The sequence below is a fragment of the Drosophila sechellia genome, chromosome 3L (genome assembly GCF_004382195.2).
Source record: "Drosophila sechellia strain sech25 chromosome 3L, ASM438219v1, whole genome shotgun sequence".
Classification (NCBI taxonomy): Eukaryota; Metazoa; Arthropoda; class Insecta; order Diptera; family Drosophilidae; genus Drosophila; species Drosophila sechellia.
This window is the reverse complement of record NC_045951.1, coordinates 18,773,852-18,794,525: the sequence shown is the minus strand read 5'-3', so window position 1 is coordinate 18,794,525 and position 20,674 is coordinate 18,773,852. Positions and strand designations below refer to the sequence as shown.

At 39.6% G+C, this 20,674-nt stretch overlaps 3 protein-coding genes across 4 annotated transcripts; 2 read left to right on the top strand and 1 right to left on the bottom strand.

Annotated features, from left to right (window-relative positions):
- Window positions 1–2,964: 2,964 nt before the first annotated feature.
- Window positions 2,965–14,159, top strand: LOC6618406 (glycogen-binding subunit 76A). Of its 2 annotated transcripts, none has more exons than XM_032718201.1 (3): window positions 2,965–3,974; window positions 10,130–10,319; window positions 10,429–14,159. In XM_032718201.1, the coding sequence occupies exons 2-3, from the start codon at window positions 10,152–10,154 to the stop codon at window positions 12,301–12,303; spliced, it is 2,043 nt and encodes a 680-aa protein (XP_032574092.1). In that variant the 5' UTR covers window positions 2,965–3,974; window positions 10,130–10,151; the 3' UTR covers window positions 12,304–14,159. The 2 variants fall into 2 exon arrangements, with proteins under 2 accessions (XP_032574092.1, XP_032574094.1); XM_032718203.1 differs by lacking the exon at window positions 2,965–3,974 and adding an exon at window positions 6,892–7,050.
- Window positions 14,160–14,685: 526 nt separating this feature from the next.
- Window positions 14,686–15,388, top strand: LOC6618405 (collectin-12). Its single transcript, XM_002042639.2, has one exon. The coding sequence runs from the start codon at window positions 14,701–14,703 to the stop codon at window positions 15,364–15,366; it is 666 nt and encodes a 221-aa protein (XP_002042675.1). The 5' UTR covers window positions 14,686–14,700; the 3' UTR covers window positions 15,367–15,388.
- Window positions 15,389–15,683: 295 nt separating this feature from the next.
- Window positions 15,684–19,682, bottom strand: LOC6618404. The gene is made up of 5 exons (XM_002042638.2): window positions 18,836–19,682; window positions 16,634–16,694; window positions 16,509–16,583; window positions 15,973–16,221; window positions 15,684–15,908 (listed from the first exon to the last, which is right to left on the bottom strand). The coding sequence occupies exons 1-5, from the start codon at window positions 18,960–18,962 to the stop codon at window positions 15,782–15,784; spliced, it is 639 nt and encodes a 212-aa protein (XP_002042674.2). The 5' UTR covers window positions 18,963–19,682; the 3' UTR covers window positions 15,684–15,781.
- Window positions 19,683–20,674: the final 992 nt, after the last annotated feature.

The following is a 20,674-nucleotide window of genomic DNA, read 5'->3' as shown; positions in this document are numbered from 1 at the left end:
AATTCAATAAGAAAGTATTTGTAAAGCACAATATGTAGAAAAAAAATTTAAAAGATAATTTAAAGAACTAGAATTAGAAATTAAAGAGTTTTTAATCATTTGTGGCAGACAATTAGCAATATACTTGGCTTTTCTATTTTATAGTTCCTATACACTTTTGTTCTTTTAATTAAGAATAATAAAGTAAGGAATGTTTCCCTTTTCGGAAAACGCCAATGCACAAATATATATAACCATATATAAAAAGTGAAATGATTTTGTGTGACAAATTAAAATTGTTACTATTTAATTATTTAAAAAAATAGTATTTATTTTTTATTATTTAATATTTACTATTATTTACAAGACACTTTTTTACTAGCTTATTTTTGGCTTGAAGCCGTTCGCGATCTTATCCCGATTGAGACTGATCTTCTAATTTTTAGTCATGATCCAATCAACCTCTGCCAGAAGCTTTTAATTCGAACATTTTGAACTTTCAGTTATGTTTAGGATAAAAGCTTTATGCTGACGTTATTACTCCGCATTGTGAAATTGAAATTAGCTGACTGATGCAGTTGAATTGAAGCGCCATAAGTTGATCATGGCTTGGTCTCCAAGTAGAGGTTGTGTTTACTTTAATTTTGGTTATTTATCGGGTGGCTAAGTGTTGGCGACAAAGACAAGGGTAAAGGCAATGCTGCTGAGAGTGGAGTTTGAAATTTGTTTATCAACTGGGGTAGATTGCTATATTTATCGGTTGGATAACTCACATAGTATGTATAAAAAATAAAGTAACTAGCTTGTGTAAATAAATGAGTCAAATGAGCCACCTATGCGGAGTGCGTCGAAACTTGGTTTTAAGGTTTGTGTCTTCGCTTTTTAGTTCTCTGCCCATGCTGATTTATCGATTAGAATTGGGTACACATTTCAAACAGTCAGGATGGCAGCCCCCAACATCCCTGAAATCGGGATGGCGGCGCTCTGGATCCTTAGAAATAATGAATTTTGTTTGGAAATACTCGTTACCGTTACTCGTAGAGTAAAAGGTAGGATATTAAACTAGTTAAAAACATTCTGTATTAGGATCAATTGCTTAGTCGTTCTGTTCATGTCCTTTCGTATGTCCGTCTGTATGTCAGTGAGTATGAACGACGAGATAAAAGCTTAAATGTTGAGATAGATGCCGCGCAAGCATTCTTGACCAATGATACCACGCCCACTATAACGCCCACACGTTTTTATTAGTCTTTTAACTTTCTATGGATTTTACAAGACAGCCCAAAAATACCACGCCCACACTTTTGAAAAATCTCTTTTTATTATTATCTTCCTATTATATATGCCAATTTTTTTCGATACGCCAAAAAGATTGTTGAACTATGATTGTTCCCATAGTCCAGGACTTAGACATTCTCCATGTGTTAAATTAATTAAAAAAATTGCAGAAAGTTTTAAAGCGGTGGAACATGGGGAGTTACAGCGGGAAACAGCGGGACACGCCCATAGGCTTTAAAACAGGGATAATGTTTGAAATTCAATATTTTCAGTTTGTATTTGAAATGTTTACGCAGTATTCGCTAAAGCTTATTTAGTTTTTAATTATTTAACATTTTTCCTGATATATCCGACTAAAAAAAATTGGCTATTTTAAAACTAAACCACATACAGAATCATGGCAAACCACATTCTAAAATGAATCACAATTTATTTTGAAGTGATACTCTTGACAAAAAAATGACTTCATGTAGTTTTTGATTGACTTGCTAATTACACACCCGAATTTTAAAATCAAATTACATTTAATTAAATGTCATGTGATAAAAGAACCGATTTATGCCGAATAATAGGTAGCTCCCATTCTTTCCCCATCAGATTTTGCGGGATATATTTTCCGGGGAGAGGTGGGGGGGCTGGCACGTGGCTCACTTAGCGTGGAAATTGCTTTTGCTGAGAGCGCCGTCGCACTGAAGTGAAAGCGAAAGTTGCCGCTGACCTACAGATGAAAGTAGCACACCGAAGAGAAATGTTCAGGAAGAGGAGGAAAAAGTAAAGAGAGGCTAACAGATTCGCGGCAATGAGAATGTATCTTTGTATCTGTATCTGCAGCCCACATAAATGCAATTTCATTTTAGGTTGCATTGCACTTTCTGCATCTCCTCGTAGAATTCTCCCGGCAGTCAACGCACTTAAAGAATAACAGAGAGCACAAACAATTCGCATTAAGATACATTTGTATCTGTGCCGCAGTTTATCGTCAGTGTGTAAGTGAAATACTCAACTCCAAATAGGTAAACGAAAAATTGCCAGGAACGAAAGCAATTAATAAAACAATGAAACGAAAACAAGCATTGGACAAACAATTTTGATATGCGAATATAAACAAAAAACAGGAATTTAAAAAAAAAGCCGGCTCCACACTTGACCGAGTAAAGCGATAAAGAGAGCCAATATGGAGAGATTTCACTGGGAGAAAACAAGAGCGTACTCAGAATGCAAACAAATGCTGCACAGTGGCAATTTACTCGATAAAAAATCTATTTTTCTTCTAATTTTTTTTTAATTATCTTATTAATATCCTTATACTTTTGCAATGATTTCGACATCGTAAAGCCAATAAATATAATTTACCTTTGGCTTAAAGCTAGAGATAAAGATTTAAGGAATAATTAAACCTTTTTCGAAGATGTACTGTCTTTCTGGATAAATATATGTTATTATATATATTTCATTAAATTCTAAATATGATCTTTTGTAAATTTATTCCATGTTGCCAACCACGGTCCACTGCTTGAAAAGTGCTCTCTCCTGAGTTTGCCTCTCTCAAATCGTTGACATTGTAGAGCCGTTAGAGAGTTAGAATTCCCGAGAGAAGCGGCCGGAGAAGCGGTGAGAATGAGAGCGAAAGTGGGGCCCGAAAGGTTGCAACTTTTGGCGAGACTTGCCTCAGTTGCCACACGACAGGAGGGCCAAACGGGCGACTTGGGAGGCACAAGACGCGGGCACGGGCTGAACTCGTATCCGTGAGATACGCGTATAGCCAAATTTAATAGTAATAATTAAAAACGCTGCGTGAACTAGCCCCCCTTCACCCGAAAGCATCGGCACTATGTTTTGCAAAAAATAAATAATAAGTACGAAATATATTCTCGAAAATCGTTGTATCTGTGTATCGGAGAACCGAAAAGAGGCCGTCGTTTGGCGCTCTCGCATCTCAGCTGCCAGTGGCCGAAAGACGCAACTGCTGCGACCTTGCAATGCCCTTGAATGACACTCTTATTGCGACCAAGTCGCCAACGTTGCCACTTTAACGGGCGCTGCTGCCACGGCTGCCACTCAGCGCTGGCAAAAATACACACAATTATTAATGAAAATAATAACACAATAATAGTAGCTATCACAGAAACAAAATAACAGAACGCTGCGCTGCACATAAGTGAAAATTTTATTAAAGTCAAAGAACTTTCGCGTGCCTTCGTGAAAGCCGAAAAGCCCCGACGGATCCTTATCAAAGCTTTAACCCACAACCGAAAGATGTGCTAAAATAATTCGAAATAATTGACATTTACAAAGATATCACCCGCCTAAAAATAAAAAAAAATTTAATAAAATTAAAGGCAAACCACATATCCGAGAAATCTGAAATAAGCAAGTGTTATCTAACTAGCGCCCCTGGTGGCCTGTGTAAGTGTGTGTGTGTGTGCGCGGCAAAGGAAAGAGAAAGTTCTCGGCGGCGAATATCCTTCGGTAACCTTTCACCATCATTGGGTCACCTCCTCTGGCATCGCAGCATAAACGACAGCAGGGCACGCGAATACCTACGGGCCCACCAGCGCATATAGTAACTATATATACCCAGAATCGGTGTATGTGGGCGATATTTATGCCACGACTTTTGACAAGCAGTTCTTTTTATTGCTACGCCGACGAGCGCGAGTAGAACGCTGGCCCAAACGCCAAAAAGGGAAAGCCTTGGAATAATATTAAAACATCAGGTGGGTAAATCATAATTATTGTTACTTAATGAAGTGCGTGTTTTATACAAAACATTGCGTGTTGGTTTCATGTACCACAATTAAGTTCGTCGAATTGGTGATGCTGCAATTAGGCTGCGCGTTTATCCATCAGATACAATTGACATTGGATTTGCCACTTAAAGTCAAAGCTTCATATGTCGAAGTGGACATGGAGTTTTCTCGATTTGACTCGAGCTAAACTCAAAAGTCAGAACAAGTTCAATGAAGTGCAAGTTCAGGCAGTTCAAGAAATGTATCTGACAATGAACTTATTTGAGTATTAAGATAAAAACCCAGTTTTAGCTCCATAGATTGATACAAATCAAAATTAAACATAAATGAATACAGAGTTACCATAACTAGTTAAATGGATTAACTTTGTTTAAAAAATTATTTGGTGATGGTTCAATATTTACCCAAATAAATAAAGGCTACAGCTCATACTTATCTTCGTTATATAATATTGAAAAATTATTCTAATTTTCCAGCAAACAGTTTTGGAATATAAATTCTAAACTAAAGAATTTGTTAAACTCAAAATATTTATGTAACAAATTCTAGAACAAGTACTTTTCCTTAATCAATACCGTGGACTAGAAACATATTATGGGAAAATTTTCTTGTCTGCCTCAATCAAAACAAAACAATTCGAGTCTCGTTATCACAGTAATCAAAACAAGCAATTCTCCCCAACAATAACCATAAAAAGGAAAGCGAGAGCCAGTGGAAAGCGAAAGTATCCGTATCCTTCGCCGAGTATCTTTGTATCTGTAACATACTTTTCAGAACGGCGCAAGCGTTTTTCCAGTTCGTTTTGCCATTCACGGTGCTTGGCTTTGTTTGCTTTTGACATTTCTTTCGGTAGCAATGTCATACAAATATAAATAAAAAAAATCCACGCGCTGCCGAAAAGCAAAAAATGAGTGTGGAAACCACCCACATCCGAGCACACGCACTCACACACGCGCCTTGTATCCGATAGATAGGAAACATTACTGTAGGCAAATTAGCTCTTCAAACGAGGCTCGTGTAATCCACTTGTATTTTATATTGATTGCGGTGGAGTTCACATAGAAATCGATTTTATTTGGTTGCGTTTCGAGTATTTCAAATCCGGATACCCGGGATCGAGCCACATGCGCCAGTCCAAATTTCAGCTAATTCCCCATTAATATTATATATTATTAATTTCGGTTTATTTATAAATAAAGAAGCCAGTCAGCTGTTGTGGTTTGTTGATGGGTGGAACACGTATCTTCTGGGTTCTTTTCAACTGCGCGGGCGGCACTTGCCGGTCTGAAAATTATTGGCCGGAATAGAATTTATGCTAATGATATATGCGACACTGAATGACAGCGGGAAAATGTTCTCTAATTATATTTCTTAGTTTCTAAAGCTGACCATTTTATGTGGCTGTATATACGTATTATTCGAAGGAAATATTGTAAAAAATCTTTAAATCTTACTACTATTAACTTCAACTGTTAACTGAATTTTATATATTATTTTCAATAGAAAAATATTAGCATATACAAAATTATATATTATTATTACGTGCGATCTTAATTTCAAACATTAATTTATTTACATTATAATTTAATATTTCTTGAGAGCATCTCGATACTGATAAATTCAACAATTTAGAAATATTTACTGGTCAAGATAAGATTATTCGCTTATCACTGCTCTTCACATTTCTAATTAATTGCCAGTTTAGACTAATTCTCTGAGCATATTGACTTTGTAGAACAGTTCAATGATCCGCTGGGCAATCTTATCTCCTCCAGCACCTCCTGTCATCCATCAATCCAACTCAAGTGGCTTAGTTCTGCCAAATCAGAATTACAAACTATGTATACCGGCGCCAAATCCGCAGGCAAACAAAATAGTTGCCTAATCTTATGCTTGGCCAACAAATGCAAAGAACCGTCCGCTGATTAGAAACACATTGAATGGCCAATTCTGGCATTCGCACATACTCGAATATTTAATACCACAATCACAGCGGGTGGAGGCTTCTCCAGAGCCCACGGGCCTTAATTGACAGCAAATATGGAACGCTGATAGTTTATCTGCGGGTAACACGGTAGATATGGCTAAAGCAATAAGTTACATTACTTACCAATTTATTGCAGCAACGGAAATCCGTTGGCTGATTTGCTCTATGTGCTGTTGAGAGGCACAGTGGAATCTAAAATTTGTGTAGAATTTTCTGGTTTATTTTATTTTGAATTGAAAAAGGGTACTTTATGGACCCCTTATATTTTAAACCAAAAAGACAAAAGTAAATAAACTATTTTAGTACATATAATAAAGGCACAGACACTCTGTTACAATTTTACAGAAGTAAGACCAATGTTTTTACCTTAAAATGTATTTAATGACCAATTAAGTTACTTCTAGTATTACTCTCTATGGGAGCAGGGCAATCCAAAGAGCAGTTAGCTAAGATTAAGATGGAGGCAGACCAACCGAGACAGCGACGTCACTGATCACGAGCATCTGTCTTTAGTGGCGGCTGTCTGCCAGTATCGGTAGTCGGATTCTAGGATGTACTGCCATTACAGATACAGCGGCACAGCTACAGATACAGAGACAGATACAGATACAGATACCGATACCAATTGAGATTCGGATTCGCATTCCCGTGGAGGCGGATGCGGATGCGGGGTGAATGCAATCTACTTGAGGGCAGTGTTTGGCTGCGATTTGCGATTTCGCTCCGCTCCGCCGCGCTGCGCTTCGCTTTCGATGCGATCCCATCGCATCCCATCCCATCTCATCCGATCCGATCCGTTCCGATTTCGCCTTATCAATCAGGGTGGATTTGCTAAATGCCAAAAACACAAAAAAAAAGATCGGTGGGTAGTCAGTGCACGCCCGACACTGTGACGCTGCAGACGTGGTGCCGTTCGAGTGGTTTTCGGTGGTTTTCTCGTTCTGGCTCGAAATCTTTTTGGATTTGCCATAAACCCATACCCCCAGCTATCATAATCCCAGGCGGAGATTCGTGGGGTGAACCGATCGATCGGTTATATCACCGCAGCCGTCTAGTGTAGGTGCAAAATCGACCAAGAGTGCAATTGTGAGCGCGGCGTTCGCGGGTCAATTCAGATTGCTATAAATAAAACTGCAAATTCGTTATCACGCCTCATAATCGGGACGCCGCCGCAGCATGATTAAGTGTTCCGCTCGCCGCACCACCCAACCACCCAACCACCCAAGCCACCCACTCATCCAACCATCGCCCAGTGGCAAATATCATGTGTGGTTCAGGTGATAAGCGGGTGGGCCTGGAAACATATAATCGAACTACTTAAGTGAACAGCTAATGGCGCATCTATCTCTGGACCAGTGACTAACTAATTGACATGACAAATGCAACTGCGAGATGCATGATGATAAGATTGTCTGTCAATAATAGTCGCGGCACCTGAAGGGCTTGTAAATAGTGCACATCTTTCTATTTCGAGTGATTTCCAGTTTAATAATAAAGCACATTTTTACACTATTATGTATAGTTGAAGTATGCAATTAATGTCAAACTGGTTCAGTTCTCATAATTTGAATTTGTATTTTGAAATCATGTTCTTATTCTTTAGCATACAGCATATAAAAGACTATAGATACAAATGGTAGTAGATGCTCAAATTAATTTAAAATATAAAGTGACTAAGAAGTATAATAATATATATTTTATTTAAAATATTTTTGGCAATGCGAACAGCTTTTGTAAAGTAATTAATAGCAATAATAACTTATTGCCTTGTTGAGAATACTTATTAAATTTTTTAGAAACGTTGCTGAAAACCCATTAAATTTGTAAGTAAAATAGTTTTAGAATACTATACTTTTCATGCCATTTTAGACTTCATATATGAGTAATAATTAATGAGAATTCTTTTACTTTCTGTACAAAATTGGCACCTTTACCTATTTTTGCAAACTTCCACTGTGAACCAATCAAGCATAATTCGAATAACTTTTTTATTGCGTGAGCCGCTGGGGTGTCCACTTTAACATCAATTCCGTACATTTTCCCCAATTTAATTCAATTAAGCAGCTTTATGGGTGCCTCTTGAGTCAGTGCGTATATCAACTTAAGTCGAAAACTTGAAGAAAAAATTAAGAAAATATTTTCAGTTACGCAGTTACCGTCAAAACGAGGCCTAAATTCGCCAAGCCAAATAAAATATCATGTATAAGAGGAAAAAACGGAAATGTTACTTTGGCCGTAAAATAAAAGCCAAAGACATATGTTTTCTTAGATTTTATTTATAGATTTCGTGTTCATGTTATTTATTTTCATTTCTTTTCACTGTGCATATATTTTATTTATAAAATGTGAGCTCGCGACGCTGCACTAGCAATTATTATGGGACTATAGAATATTCTAAAAAAAACGAAACTTAAAGTTAAATTAGAATATAAATTAATCTACGTTTCAATTATAGAAATCGCAAATATTCAGAATGGTATCTTAATTTTGCAAATACGTAAATGACAACAATTCAAAGCGATTACGATTTTTTATGTATGCATTCGGTTTGGTAATGCCTCTCTTGACCCAACGTCATTAGCGCCCAAAACGCATTTAGGCTATTGGCCCAAAGCCAAAAGAGTATTCCGCCCATCTGTAGGCCGAAAAATGTTTATTAAAGGTACTGAGTTGCAGGGGAAGTCTGTGAATCATGAAATATCTGCCATAAGTGGCACCACCTCATCTCTAGAGGCATCTGCATATACTATATATGTAGCTAAAGGTACAAAAGATCTGCATTTAAACTTAAGGAAATTTTAAAAGAGATCGGCATCTCGACCTCCTTAATCGATCGATTGTCCGACGATCGTTTGTTTATTTAAAAAGTTTGTCGACGCCATGTGGCGAGGCAAGAAATGTCAGTTTTCTTACTTTTTTTTAATCATTTTACTGCTTAATTAAATTTCCTATGCATGCTGCCAAAGATAAAAAGTAAAACACATAAAACGAAAAAGGACGGAAAATCGAAGCAGATGAAAAGAAATGCCGCGAAAAGTTCAAGGCCAATTGACTTTGTCTCCTCTTGATTGGCGCATCTAATTTTGAAAATAAAAGCTCTGATGTCTTAATTGGGCGGCACCTCCTCTCTCAATTAACACGCCCTCTCGCTCTCATCGAACATATCCCTAAGTGGGCGTGGCTTGGCTTTGCACCTGATCAAAGGTAATGCACGTGCAGCCGCCGCAAAATGAAAACAATAACATTGCCATCTGCCAAGAGCAAGACAGTGAGGTGTTAACAATTTGTTGTGGTCATCCGGTTCATCGGGCGGTTCATTGATACATTGGATACATCGGACAATCTATCACGGGTTTTCATCACCTGACTTATATAAGAAAATATTCTGCTTTTGGGGATTTTAAAGATGTCTTACATTAGGATACGTACTGAAATTAAAGTTTAAAAGTTAGAAGGACAGCTATCTAGTGTCCGTCCGTACGCATGTCCATCTGTCCGTCCGTATAAACAAGATCTTGGAAACTATATTAAGTTTTGCTCAATGTACAGATTATAGTCACCCTTGCAGGTTATTTTTGATAATAATAATACGCTGCGTTATTAAATTTAAATATTTATTAAATTTAAAGGATACCTCCACATATGAGCACATACTGTTATCGCTGCCAGGTGGCGCTAGTGAACATCCTCGGAAATAGTAGGGTTTCCACATCCTTTGCAAATCCTTCAGCTGAAAGACAGATATAATAACCAAATATGGTATATTTGTCAACCCTATTCATAATAAATATTTTCTGCGAAATTTTGCACATTTTGGCAAGACAGAACAAATTAAAACGAGAAATTCTTTCAATAGTCTATTTAAATTTTAATGACAACCAACTAAATCAAATGAAAGACACAGGCAACGAAAGAGAAATGAACAATGCTCTGAGTATAATAAAAGCATATATACCGCAGCGATGATATTTTCCCAGCTGTTTTAAAATGCCACCAGGAATATGGGAACGACAAGCGGAAAGGGAAAGTGATGGAAAACAACATTTCGTGCGAATTTATTTGTTTACTTAAAAATTGCTCATCCCGTTTCAATATATCACTCACGTCACATATCCCGATGACTCTATACTTGCAGATATTCCGCAGATCGGACGTAAATGAACGATCCCGGCGATATACCACTGACACACACGAGCACTCCGGACAGCAGGCCGCCCTGCAGCATCATCTCCATCATACCCACCATAGGGATGTCCTCATGTCGCGGAAGAGCCGAGGCATTCGCACGGAGTCTGTCCTCCAAGCTGCGCACCTTGGGATCACAGGTGAATATATGTAATCTTAATGGGGGGGAAAATCATAAATGAGTTATATTATATGGTTTGTTATGTATAGTCTATACATTCAAAACTAATTGAGTGTTCCACTTTGCAGACAACCGAGGAGGGCGAGGGCAACGCGGAGGATGAGCCGATCATAAATGGAACCAGCACGAACACGTGGGTCAACTCCCACGACTCGGAGCAGACAGTGACGGACCTGCAGCCACTGCGCCATGAGTCCGACTCCTTCTTCGACTTCGACTGCGAGCTGGAGTCGCCGGGGAGTCCTGTGGACGAGTGCGAGTACCTGCGCCTGATCGAAACTGCCTCGAATACGCCGCACAACTCCACGGCGGAGTCGGGCTATGCCTGCGCTTCAATGGCCAGCAGCCATAGTAGCAGCAATGATGGTCCGTACTTTGACGCATCCCCTTCCACATCCAAGGCTGTAGCTGCCCAGGATCAGACGCTGCCAGCCTCGGAACTCAAGGAGTATGTGAATACCCTGCAACTGAACGGAAGGCATGGACTGGCCAATGGAGTGCAGGAGGAGCAGCCAGCTGGCCAGGATGCGGTGCAGGAGGACGAGACCTTCTTGCAGGCCCAGATCCTCAGTGAGCTCCAAAAGCACAGCATCAGTTTGACGGAAGTGGATCAGACAAGTTCCGAGGAGGGCAAGCTCACCAATGGGCATCTCGAGGAGGTGGAGGAGCTGGAACTGAAGGACGTCCTGGAGGTAGCTGGTACTACAAACAGAGCTCCAAATGTAATCGTTGCTCCACAAGAAGAAGCCTCCACTGACAGAACCCAAGAGGAATCACCTAATGATAGAGTTCAAAAAGAAAGCTCCCAGCAAAGGGTTATAGAAGAAACGCCATTCGAAGGAGTTCAAGAAGAATCCCTTAAAGACAGAGTCCAAGAGGACGCGTCCGATGAAAGGGTTCAAGAGAAAAACTCCAACGATACAGTTCAAGTGGAAATCAACCACAAATCCGCCACAGAATCAATCCCCACCGAGGTAACCACTTTGGAAAGATCACCAGAGGAAAGCAAGAATGATGAGCTCTCGCCAGACAGTGGTGTGGATGAAACAGACAAGTCGGCCAGTAATCTCACCGTAAATGTGGACCTGGCCCAAATCGAACAGGCCAAACAGGATGCCACTGAGGCTGTGGAAAAGACTGGTGCCCCCAGTCGGGGTGCCACAGTCGATACCACAGATGATGAAGACGATTGTAGACCCCAGCGCATCAGGCGTTGTTCCTCCCTGAAAACGGGAAAGACACCACCCGGAACTCCGGGTCGCAAGAAGATAGTGAGGTTTGCCGACGTCCTTGGCTTGGATCTGGCCGATGTGAAGACCTTCCTGGACGAGATACCCACCATACCGAAATCGGCGTTCGAAGACTTAGAGATCCTGGAGTCGGAGCCGCCACTTCAGCTCGGCCCCAAGTCCGACAAGCTACTGATGCCTCTCTTCCAGCAGCCAGGGGGCCTGCCCAAGTTCCTCGATGCGGTCCGGGAGAAGCAGGTTTCCCTGGAGAACGCTGCCGTGACGGATAACATCAACCAGACGATATCCGGATCGGTGCGCGTGCGCAATCTGGACTTTCACAAGTCGGTGCACATAAGGTACTCGCTGGACGGATGGAGGAGCTACGCCGACCTGCAGGCCAACTACGTGGAGAACTCCTGCGATGGCTTCTCCGACATCTTCACCTTCGTGCTGTTCGGCAACTCGCTGCACGTGGGCCAGAGGCTGGAGTTCGCCGTAAGGTTCCAGTGCAAGGGCCAACAGTTCTGGGACAACAACTACGGGGCCAACTACTGCTTCCAGTGTTTGCCCAGCTCGACACATACCGTCGGCGGCTCCACGGCATCGCCTCCGTCTGTGGCGACTGGCGCCGTATCCACCGGCCATAGTGCCAGTCTGGTCGGATTGCTAAGCCCCACGGCGGGCGATGCCTGGTGCAGCTCCTTCTACTAACCGGTGGCGATGGGCCCGCACTAAAGGCACTGGCATCCCGTCTAGAATCCATCCCCCCCACCATGCCCAATCCAACGACACGACACCAAGATCTGGGAAAGTTTCCGGGCCTTGTCGTGGTGTCTACGTCCCAGTAAGAAATCAAATCCCAGCAGTCCCATATGACCGCCCAGTCAGAGATCACAGATCAGAATACCAACCTTCGTGGGGCTAGCTCTTCATTAGGGTGATTGGATTTTTTGTTAGAAAATCCACAAGGAACTAAGTATTTTTTTGGCAATTCTTAACGTAACGTATCAACACATTTGGAACTAATTTGGAATGAAATTTTCAGTCAAAGGCAGATTAAGTTTTGATATTTTGCAACTTAAGAGCTGTTACTAACAAGAAGAACTATCGTACGAAATGTCAAGAAATTACATAACTCCCACAAGAATATTTCAGTCCCTGCACGTCGATAAGTCGAACCACCCTACCCTTCCAAGGAAGGCAAACATTGTTTATATTTTTATAGAATGAACGGAAAAGATTGAAGGGTTAGTGAAGGGCAAGAGGAGCTGTAAGAGCGCCACAAAAAACTAAAGAATCAAACCAGAGTAGTGCGAACTAGAACAAAAGCCAGCAGCAAGGTTCGAATGAATCCCAAAGATAGTTGTTAGTCGTATGTTATAAGAAGAGCAAGTGATAACAAACTAAAACTCAGATCAGTTTCTTCAATGTCTTCTTCTGTTTTTAGTTACTTTCCCAATTTTATTTGGTTTGTTCCTAGGTTTGTTTGTCATGCGAAAGCGATTGCCAGTGGGATCGGGCTATTAAGATTGTGTATCTGCCAGATAAAGTACCTTTTAAATGAATCAGTTATGTGAAAAGATTAATTGCCATTAATCTTAGTTCAGCAGCAGTTCTGAGAAGTATATGAGCTTAGCACCATTTTTATACTTTTTGTTCGGTAAAAGCAGATCCGTTCGAGCACAGAGATCATGTCAAAAGTTAACTATAACTAACCAACATCCACTATCTAGTCAACTCGAGTTTACTTTTGCTACCTTTTGACTATTCGCAGTCAAAAAGGAAATACTCCAATCCCACTATATTTTTAGCCCGATCGGGGAATACCCTTTTAGCCATCCAGCAGACAAACCTTAACTTTTGTTTCTCTTAAATGTTGATATTCCTCTAATGTTTGATTTTTTAAATGCTTTAATTTTAATTTAAACGATTTGAATATTTTCTATGTATATGTTGATGCGTAATATATCTATCGTAATATTATATAAATATATATACAAAATAAAATAAACATAAACCTTAGTTATTGCTTTTCGGTTGATTCTTTCAGTTATCTATGTATTTTCTGAATAATAATAAATACCATTTGAGCTCTTCTTATCCACAACAGAACCTTAAATATCCTATATCAGGGATAAACAAACGATTAGCTACTTATAACAATTAATTGCAAACGCAGCTACCTCAACGTTTTCCGACCGAAAACACGAAAAAGAGAGAATAATAGTTAAACAAAGTAAATTTATGATTAAAGAAACTATTGAATATGTTTATTGCATAGCAAACATGTGTAAAACAAAAGCAAAACAACAAATAAAACGAACTTTAAAAGTTACAACTATTTACATAAATATGTTAACATAGCAGAAATTTCACAAACATAACTATCCAAATGACTTAGACTGAAGCGTGAGTATTTCGCGAGATACGCGAGAAGTGTTATGAGATCTGCCCAAAAACCCAAAAAATTTGTTGAGGTTTGTGTGGGCGTGGCTCTTGTCAGCATGAGTTCCACTTCACACTTACAAAAGAATAATAAAGAAGCCACAGTAAAATAAAACTGCAAACAGACATCTTTAACATGTCTCGAAAGTGTTTTCTTTTGTGCTTCAAATGGACGGACAGATGGTATCTCAGGGGTAGGAAAATTACAAAATTACCATAGTTATTCAAAATGGTTAGTATCATCATCATATTGGTCACCAGCAGACATTGCTCTGGTTCCATTTAAAATTTGTTATTTTTACACTCAGATTTGATATACATACCTGTTTATTGAGCCATCCCAGCATACAAGAATTCACTTTTCATGGCTCAATCACAAAGTCCGACATCCATTTGGTGTGAAAGTTCTTTCATCGGTCTAAGAACTCGACTCATTCATTAAATATTATGCAAATCAGATACTTTATAAATAAATGGCTTGGTTTATTGAACAAGAGAAATTAGCATACGATACAATTATAGTGCGATCGTAAGACAAGACATATAAATCTCAAATGAGCTATCTTAACGGGAGTTTGAATGATTCTCCTCTATTGCCATTTTTCAGACGCATTTATCCACATAAAAGAAGTGACTGCGATCTGATTTTCGTTAGTTTACAGTATGTCGTCGAATCTGGAAGTTCGCTCTGCGAACTGGACTATTCTGCTGGTGGCACTACTTTCAGTTCTCGGTGGAGTTTTCGCCAAGGATGATGCCTCTGTGCCCCGACTGATCACCCTCCAAACTGGAAGTCCCGCTCCGGCGCCGCCACAGGAGGTGATCATAGAAGAGGATCACGATCATCATCACCAACATCCGCCACACTATCAGCCAAGCTATCCGTATCCGTATCCTCAGCCACAGCCTTGTCGTTGTCCGCCCGGTCCTCCAGGTCCACCTGGTCCACCGGGACTGCCGGGACAGAAGGGCTATCCCGGCCCCAAGGGATCCAAGGGTGATCCCGGCGAGAAGGGACCAAGAGGAGATAAGGGCCACCACGGGATGCCTGGATTGCCTGGCCAACCTGGTCCTCAGGGTCCTCCTGGATATCCCGGAGGTTCATATCCGCCGTATCCCTATCCTCCACCTCCGCCTCCACCACCACATGGCCCAAAAGGACCCCATAGGTACTACGATAACTACTATGATGAGGAGGACTATGACTACGGCAATGAGCGTTCGTTTGGTCTAATAAGACCTGAAGAATTTGACGACCAGCCCTTCATTTTGGCCTTTAGTGAACGCAGAAATCCGTTTAGCACAAAAACCAATAAAAGACCAAATTAAAATAACAGTATTTAAAAAGAAATAGCTTTGATAATTAATTCTGGAGGGAAAAAGAAGATACCCGACTAAGAGATACCCGTTACTTAAAAAGAACTCTTAAAATAATTTGGAAAAATTCCTTTTTGAATATTTCAGGCATTAGAGTTGCTATGTTTATAAATGGGTAGAAAAATTATACAAAATGTGGGCTTACTTTGGATTTTTGTGTTACGATTCGGACTTACGTTTTTCTCGAAAGGAATGAACAGATAATTAAGGTACGAAATCAAACGAGCTGCCTTTCTAAAAGATTACCAATACAATTATACCATGCAGCGTTTAAATCGAAACCTCTTTACAAACTGTATATTATTAGACATCTGTTAAGTCGTTTAAAATCTCACATTACATTAGGCAGAAAAGCTGGCTTAAACTATTAGCAAACATCATCGTCTATGGCGGTGTGGTCGTCGCCCTCCTCCTCCGCTTCCTCATCCAATCCCACTTGCGAGGCACCAATCTCCGCGAAATCATCCTCCATGGTATCCACAAAGCTCGAGACCCTATCATCGCAGAACAAACAGACATTAGAAACAAATAACACAGACATTCGTTGGCTGGCATCACTTTTCAAAGTCACACTGCGGCAGGAGGCCCTCCTCCTTCGAGGCGCTGAACCGGAGCAGCGTGCACAGTCTGAGGAGCCCGAGGAGTATCAGGAACATCCCGGCCACATAACTCAGCCACAGATTGTGGGGATACAGGATCAGGCAGATGCCGATGACCGCATAAACAGGAGTGGGTCGCCAACCGCCACAAATCGCTGAAAGTCGCCAGCAGGCCAAGCAGCTACAGGACCTTCGCTGGTAATTATCGCTGAAACAAATTGAATCCATAGATATGTAAACTGAGAAAAGTGTTTAAGGAAAAATCTCAGGAAAGGCATAGTATATGATAATATAGTATATTTAGTGATTATCTTTTTTCGACTGCACAAGTTTGGTAACTGAATTTCCGTCTATTATAAATAATAGTTTGTAATAATAAAACATTTAATTTATATTATTAAAATAATCATAAATAAAATAATATTTAAATAATAAAATATAATATTTTTTATATTTATTAACATATAATTTGTGAATCTTGAATAGTTTTCTTACTCTGCGCACTGAAGTTGCAGAAAGATAGTCACGAGCCACTTGATCTCAATGAGCATTACCAGCACGGCTGAAAAACTAACCAGAAATTAGTATAGTTAAAGGGGATATTTAGATCCGTGACTTACACTATATAAAGACCGGCCTGATAGCCATGCATGTAGACATCAACGCCAACGCCGCAGATAACTGAAATGAAAAATGGCTTAAGAAAGGTTGGGTGCGGGGGGTCCTTCTTGGCGGGTTGAAACGAGGAGTGTTATCCTTGAACGAGTCTACAAAATATTGTGAGTTTGTCTAGGCAAATATATTTATAAGCATATTTATTGAGCTGGGGCTTTTTTGTTTACCACGCTTTGGCCATAAAATGTAATACAAAACCAATGAATAGAAACGAGGTGAGCTCGAGAAGTTTATGGCAATTTTGCTGAAGCTAGCATAATTTGAAAGAAAGCATTTTAAGTAAGCCCAACAAATAACAAAATAAAAATGATAATAAATTATATTTATGTTTGTAATATGAACTTGAAATAAAATTAAACGAACTTAAATTTTATAACGTAAAAGCTTTCTTAACAACCTCTCTATATTTTATATATTTTTGTCTAACTGCCCTCCGCAGCATTCATATTCTAATCACATTATGGTTCCACTTCACATTTTGTCTTAGCCAAATCCACTTTGAATGTATAAGATATGGTTAGCCGTGGTTATGGAGCCACCACGCCCAGTGGTCCATAAAAATATAACCTAATTAAGTTGTTTTTATTATGCCTAGTCGCGAAAAAGCAATCAGATTAGCCAGTTAGATATATGTATGCCCCATATTTAAGCACTACTGCAGAAGCGAAACCAAAGCAATTACATTAAATGCTGTCAACGGAGATAAAAATTGAAAAAGCGGAAATCGAAAAAACATGCAAAAATTATAAGGATAATTGAATGCGGCGGGGTGGGGGGGGAAAAAAGATGCCGCGCAAGAGGAAAACTTGGCGAATGGCTGGCGCCAAGAGGCTAACAACACAGCTCATTGTCGACCGTATGGAATAGTTGCTGATAAGGGGAAAATCGGGCTGGGAAAACTCTGTGCTCTTGGCACAGGATGCCAGTCGTGAGCTGCAAGCTGCATAGAGGCCAATGCCTTGTTAATGGCTCTGCCAGAGAGTTTCCTTGGAAAACCCCATCCCCCTCCCCCTTACCAGGATCCCCATAATGCGGAGCTTATGAACTACAGAGATTTTATACTTTGTTTTCCTGCGTGCCACTGCACCCATGATGGACCCCAAAACAATTTGCAAAGAAATTAGTTTGAACTTGACCCGAAGTTTTTGTTGGCCTGCAGCTGGGCGATTTATCAAATTCTGTAAAAAAAAAACGGCGGTGCACTATCTTAAGGGCATTAGGGAAATGTCAGATGGTGACGGAAAATCGTTATGATTGGCCACGATAAGCGTTTAAGCCAACTTTGATAACTCCGCCAGATGGCCGAAAAATTGGGATGAAAAAATGTGATTGCATTTTCGCAGATTAGAATGCAGATAGAGAATGAAAAAATGCAACCTTATTTATTAGGTTTTTGCTTTTGCTTTACCTTGCCTGCTTAATAAATTAAATTTGACTTCGTAAATTGGCAAACGAAATGCCATTAAATTTCAGGCTGTCAATCTAAAATGATTGCCTCAATTTAAGCGGAAAAAATGTAACACAAAGCTGGGTAGTACAAAAAAAAAGCATAATTGAATTGTAATTAAATGACGGAAAAAAAGGTAAATTAATCTTCTACCAATTTACTCTCTGTGTTCTGTTTAATTGTTAAGCTAAACTTGAATTTCAGTTGTATTGGATGGAATTTATTTATTTTACAAAATCACATTAGATCGAATAATCTGTTCATTAAAGCACATTTCTGTGCTCTGCGAATATGGAAAACCATTTCCTTTTATGTACATTTATTTTGCCAGTCTACTCGAACAAATGCAGAACCTGAATTGAAAGGAACAATAAAAGCAGCCAATAAGAGCATGTCCCCATTCAGCATCTTCGTCTTGCGATTCCCATTCAGTGCCAAGAAATATAATAAGCCACAGCACTCAACATATCCCGAGGCAATGGTTACCATGCACAACTATTTCCTACGATTTGTCAAGGGTAAACATTCCAAACAAGGGCCAGAAAAGCATTGCATTGCACATTCATACATAAATGCATGCACATGCACATGCATCATAGCCCCGTATCGAGATTGGCATTATCTCGAAACGGGGGTCACCTGGGCACCGGCAACGACAAGCTTATTCCACTGGCTCGGATTTCCGCGCACTTGAGCTTACCGAATGAAGTCAGCAGACCAAAAATCCTTATCACAGGACGAAGGCACTCGCACGGCTCTGCGGACTGATTGCGGCGATGGTGACGGGCGCGGCGAACGCGCTGCGATTGCAGTTGCATCAGGCTCATGGCTGTCTGTGTTATATATATATATATATATATATTTATTTTATAAATTTTTTTATTTATATGTATATTTATTTTATGAATTGCCGAAAATGTGGCTTAATCCTGCCGTTAATATCTTATTTATTGGAGTTCAAGTTTTCCTTCTCTTTCGTTATTACTGGTGACAAAAGTCGAAGCCATAGCCTTTAACTTTTTGATTAATGTTTAAGCTCCACTATCTTAATTTTGAATTTATTTAATATCTTTATTGATTTTTAATTTTCACTTCAGAAGAACTTCATTTAAATTCAAATTTTCAATATACTACATTCTAATCCTCCATAACTCTCTTCCGAAACTGTCGTTTTAGGTCCTGTCCAAGGGAATCGCTAATAAAACAATCAAAGAGCCGTATCCACATCACAAAAATGCACTACGTGCCTGGCATACTAAGTGGCCAAACAACTTTGAGACGAACATTTTCAATTCCAGCGCTCGCACAGCTTTTAAATTTCACCATTTAACTCGGGCACACACTGCGTATTCGTAATGTGACATTTTTCGCACCTCTCCTTCCATGTCCTTTAATCACCGCACCGTTTGTTTGTGTGTGTGTGTGTGTGTGGCAACTAATGTCTGCAAATTACCGTTACCATTTGCACTTTGCCCCCGCACGTTGTGTGCCCTCTATAATATTGTTTTTTTTCTTTTGATTAAATATTTTTCTTATTGTTGTTGCAGGTTTGTAACTTTTTTTATTTTTGTAAAGTGCCACTTTGCCACTCGACTTTATGGCCGAGCTCTAAACAACGAACGTCCGCACGCTTTCAGCGGCGCCAGCTGAATGAAACTGAATGAAAGGACCGGCCAGGATTCGTTTCTATTTTCGGAGTCAGGATCCAGAGTCGCCGCTCAGGCTGCTTTTCCTATTGCCACTGACTTTGTAGCCAAATACCAGCCAATGGGGCGGCGCTGCATTCGAAACTGCTAAGTTGATTTGTTACGAGAGCGCACGAGTAGTGTTTATTTCTTTTTAAATCCGTTTTTTCGATTTAATGCTGAGATTTATGGAGACCGCAAATATATCCATGTTGTTTTAAAGATGCTTTTAATTGGTTAGCTGTTTTTGACATCCACTATCATTTGTATTTGAGAACTTATTTGGCGTTGGCAGTATGAGAATTCTTTATAACTATGCTCTTTAAATATATTAATTTAAAATTATTTAATTTCTATCAGAAATTATTTAATTTGGTTACTCATTATTCACACTACAACATTTTGGAATAACATTGTTAATATTATTGAAGAACTCAAATGAATAATTCATTATTTTTTGTCTTCGGTATTTTAATTAAAACAGTTTGTATGTTTTATTTGTTGTTTTATTTAAAGTGTTTCCTCCCAGCGATTTATTGTGTAGCGTAGCGCATTGGGGCAGTCTTTATAGTCCTGCGGTTTTTTACAAGAAGGCACCATGGGCGGGAACCTAATTTTTCTGAGTTATTTTCTTAGCTTTTTTAATACTCTTTTTTGCAACGATAAAGAATTTATTTATTTATTGAGTAACCGATGTTACCAATATTCTATTAGGTATAAAGAAGATATTTAAATTTGACAAATATTTGAGTTTTAAGCCTAAAACAGGATACTTGGCCCATTGCTCAAGGCCAGCTTGATTTTATTTGTCACGTTGTCCTGTGTGTGAAGCCACTGCCTCATGTTGTTGCCAC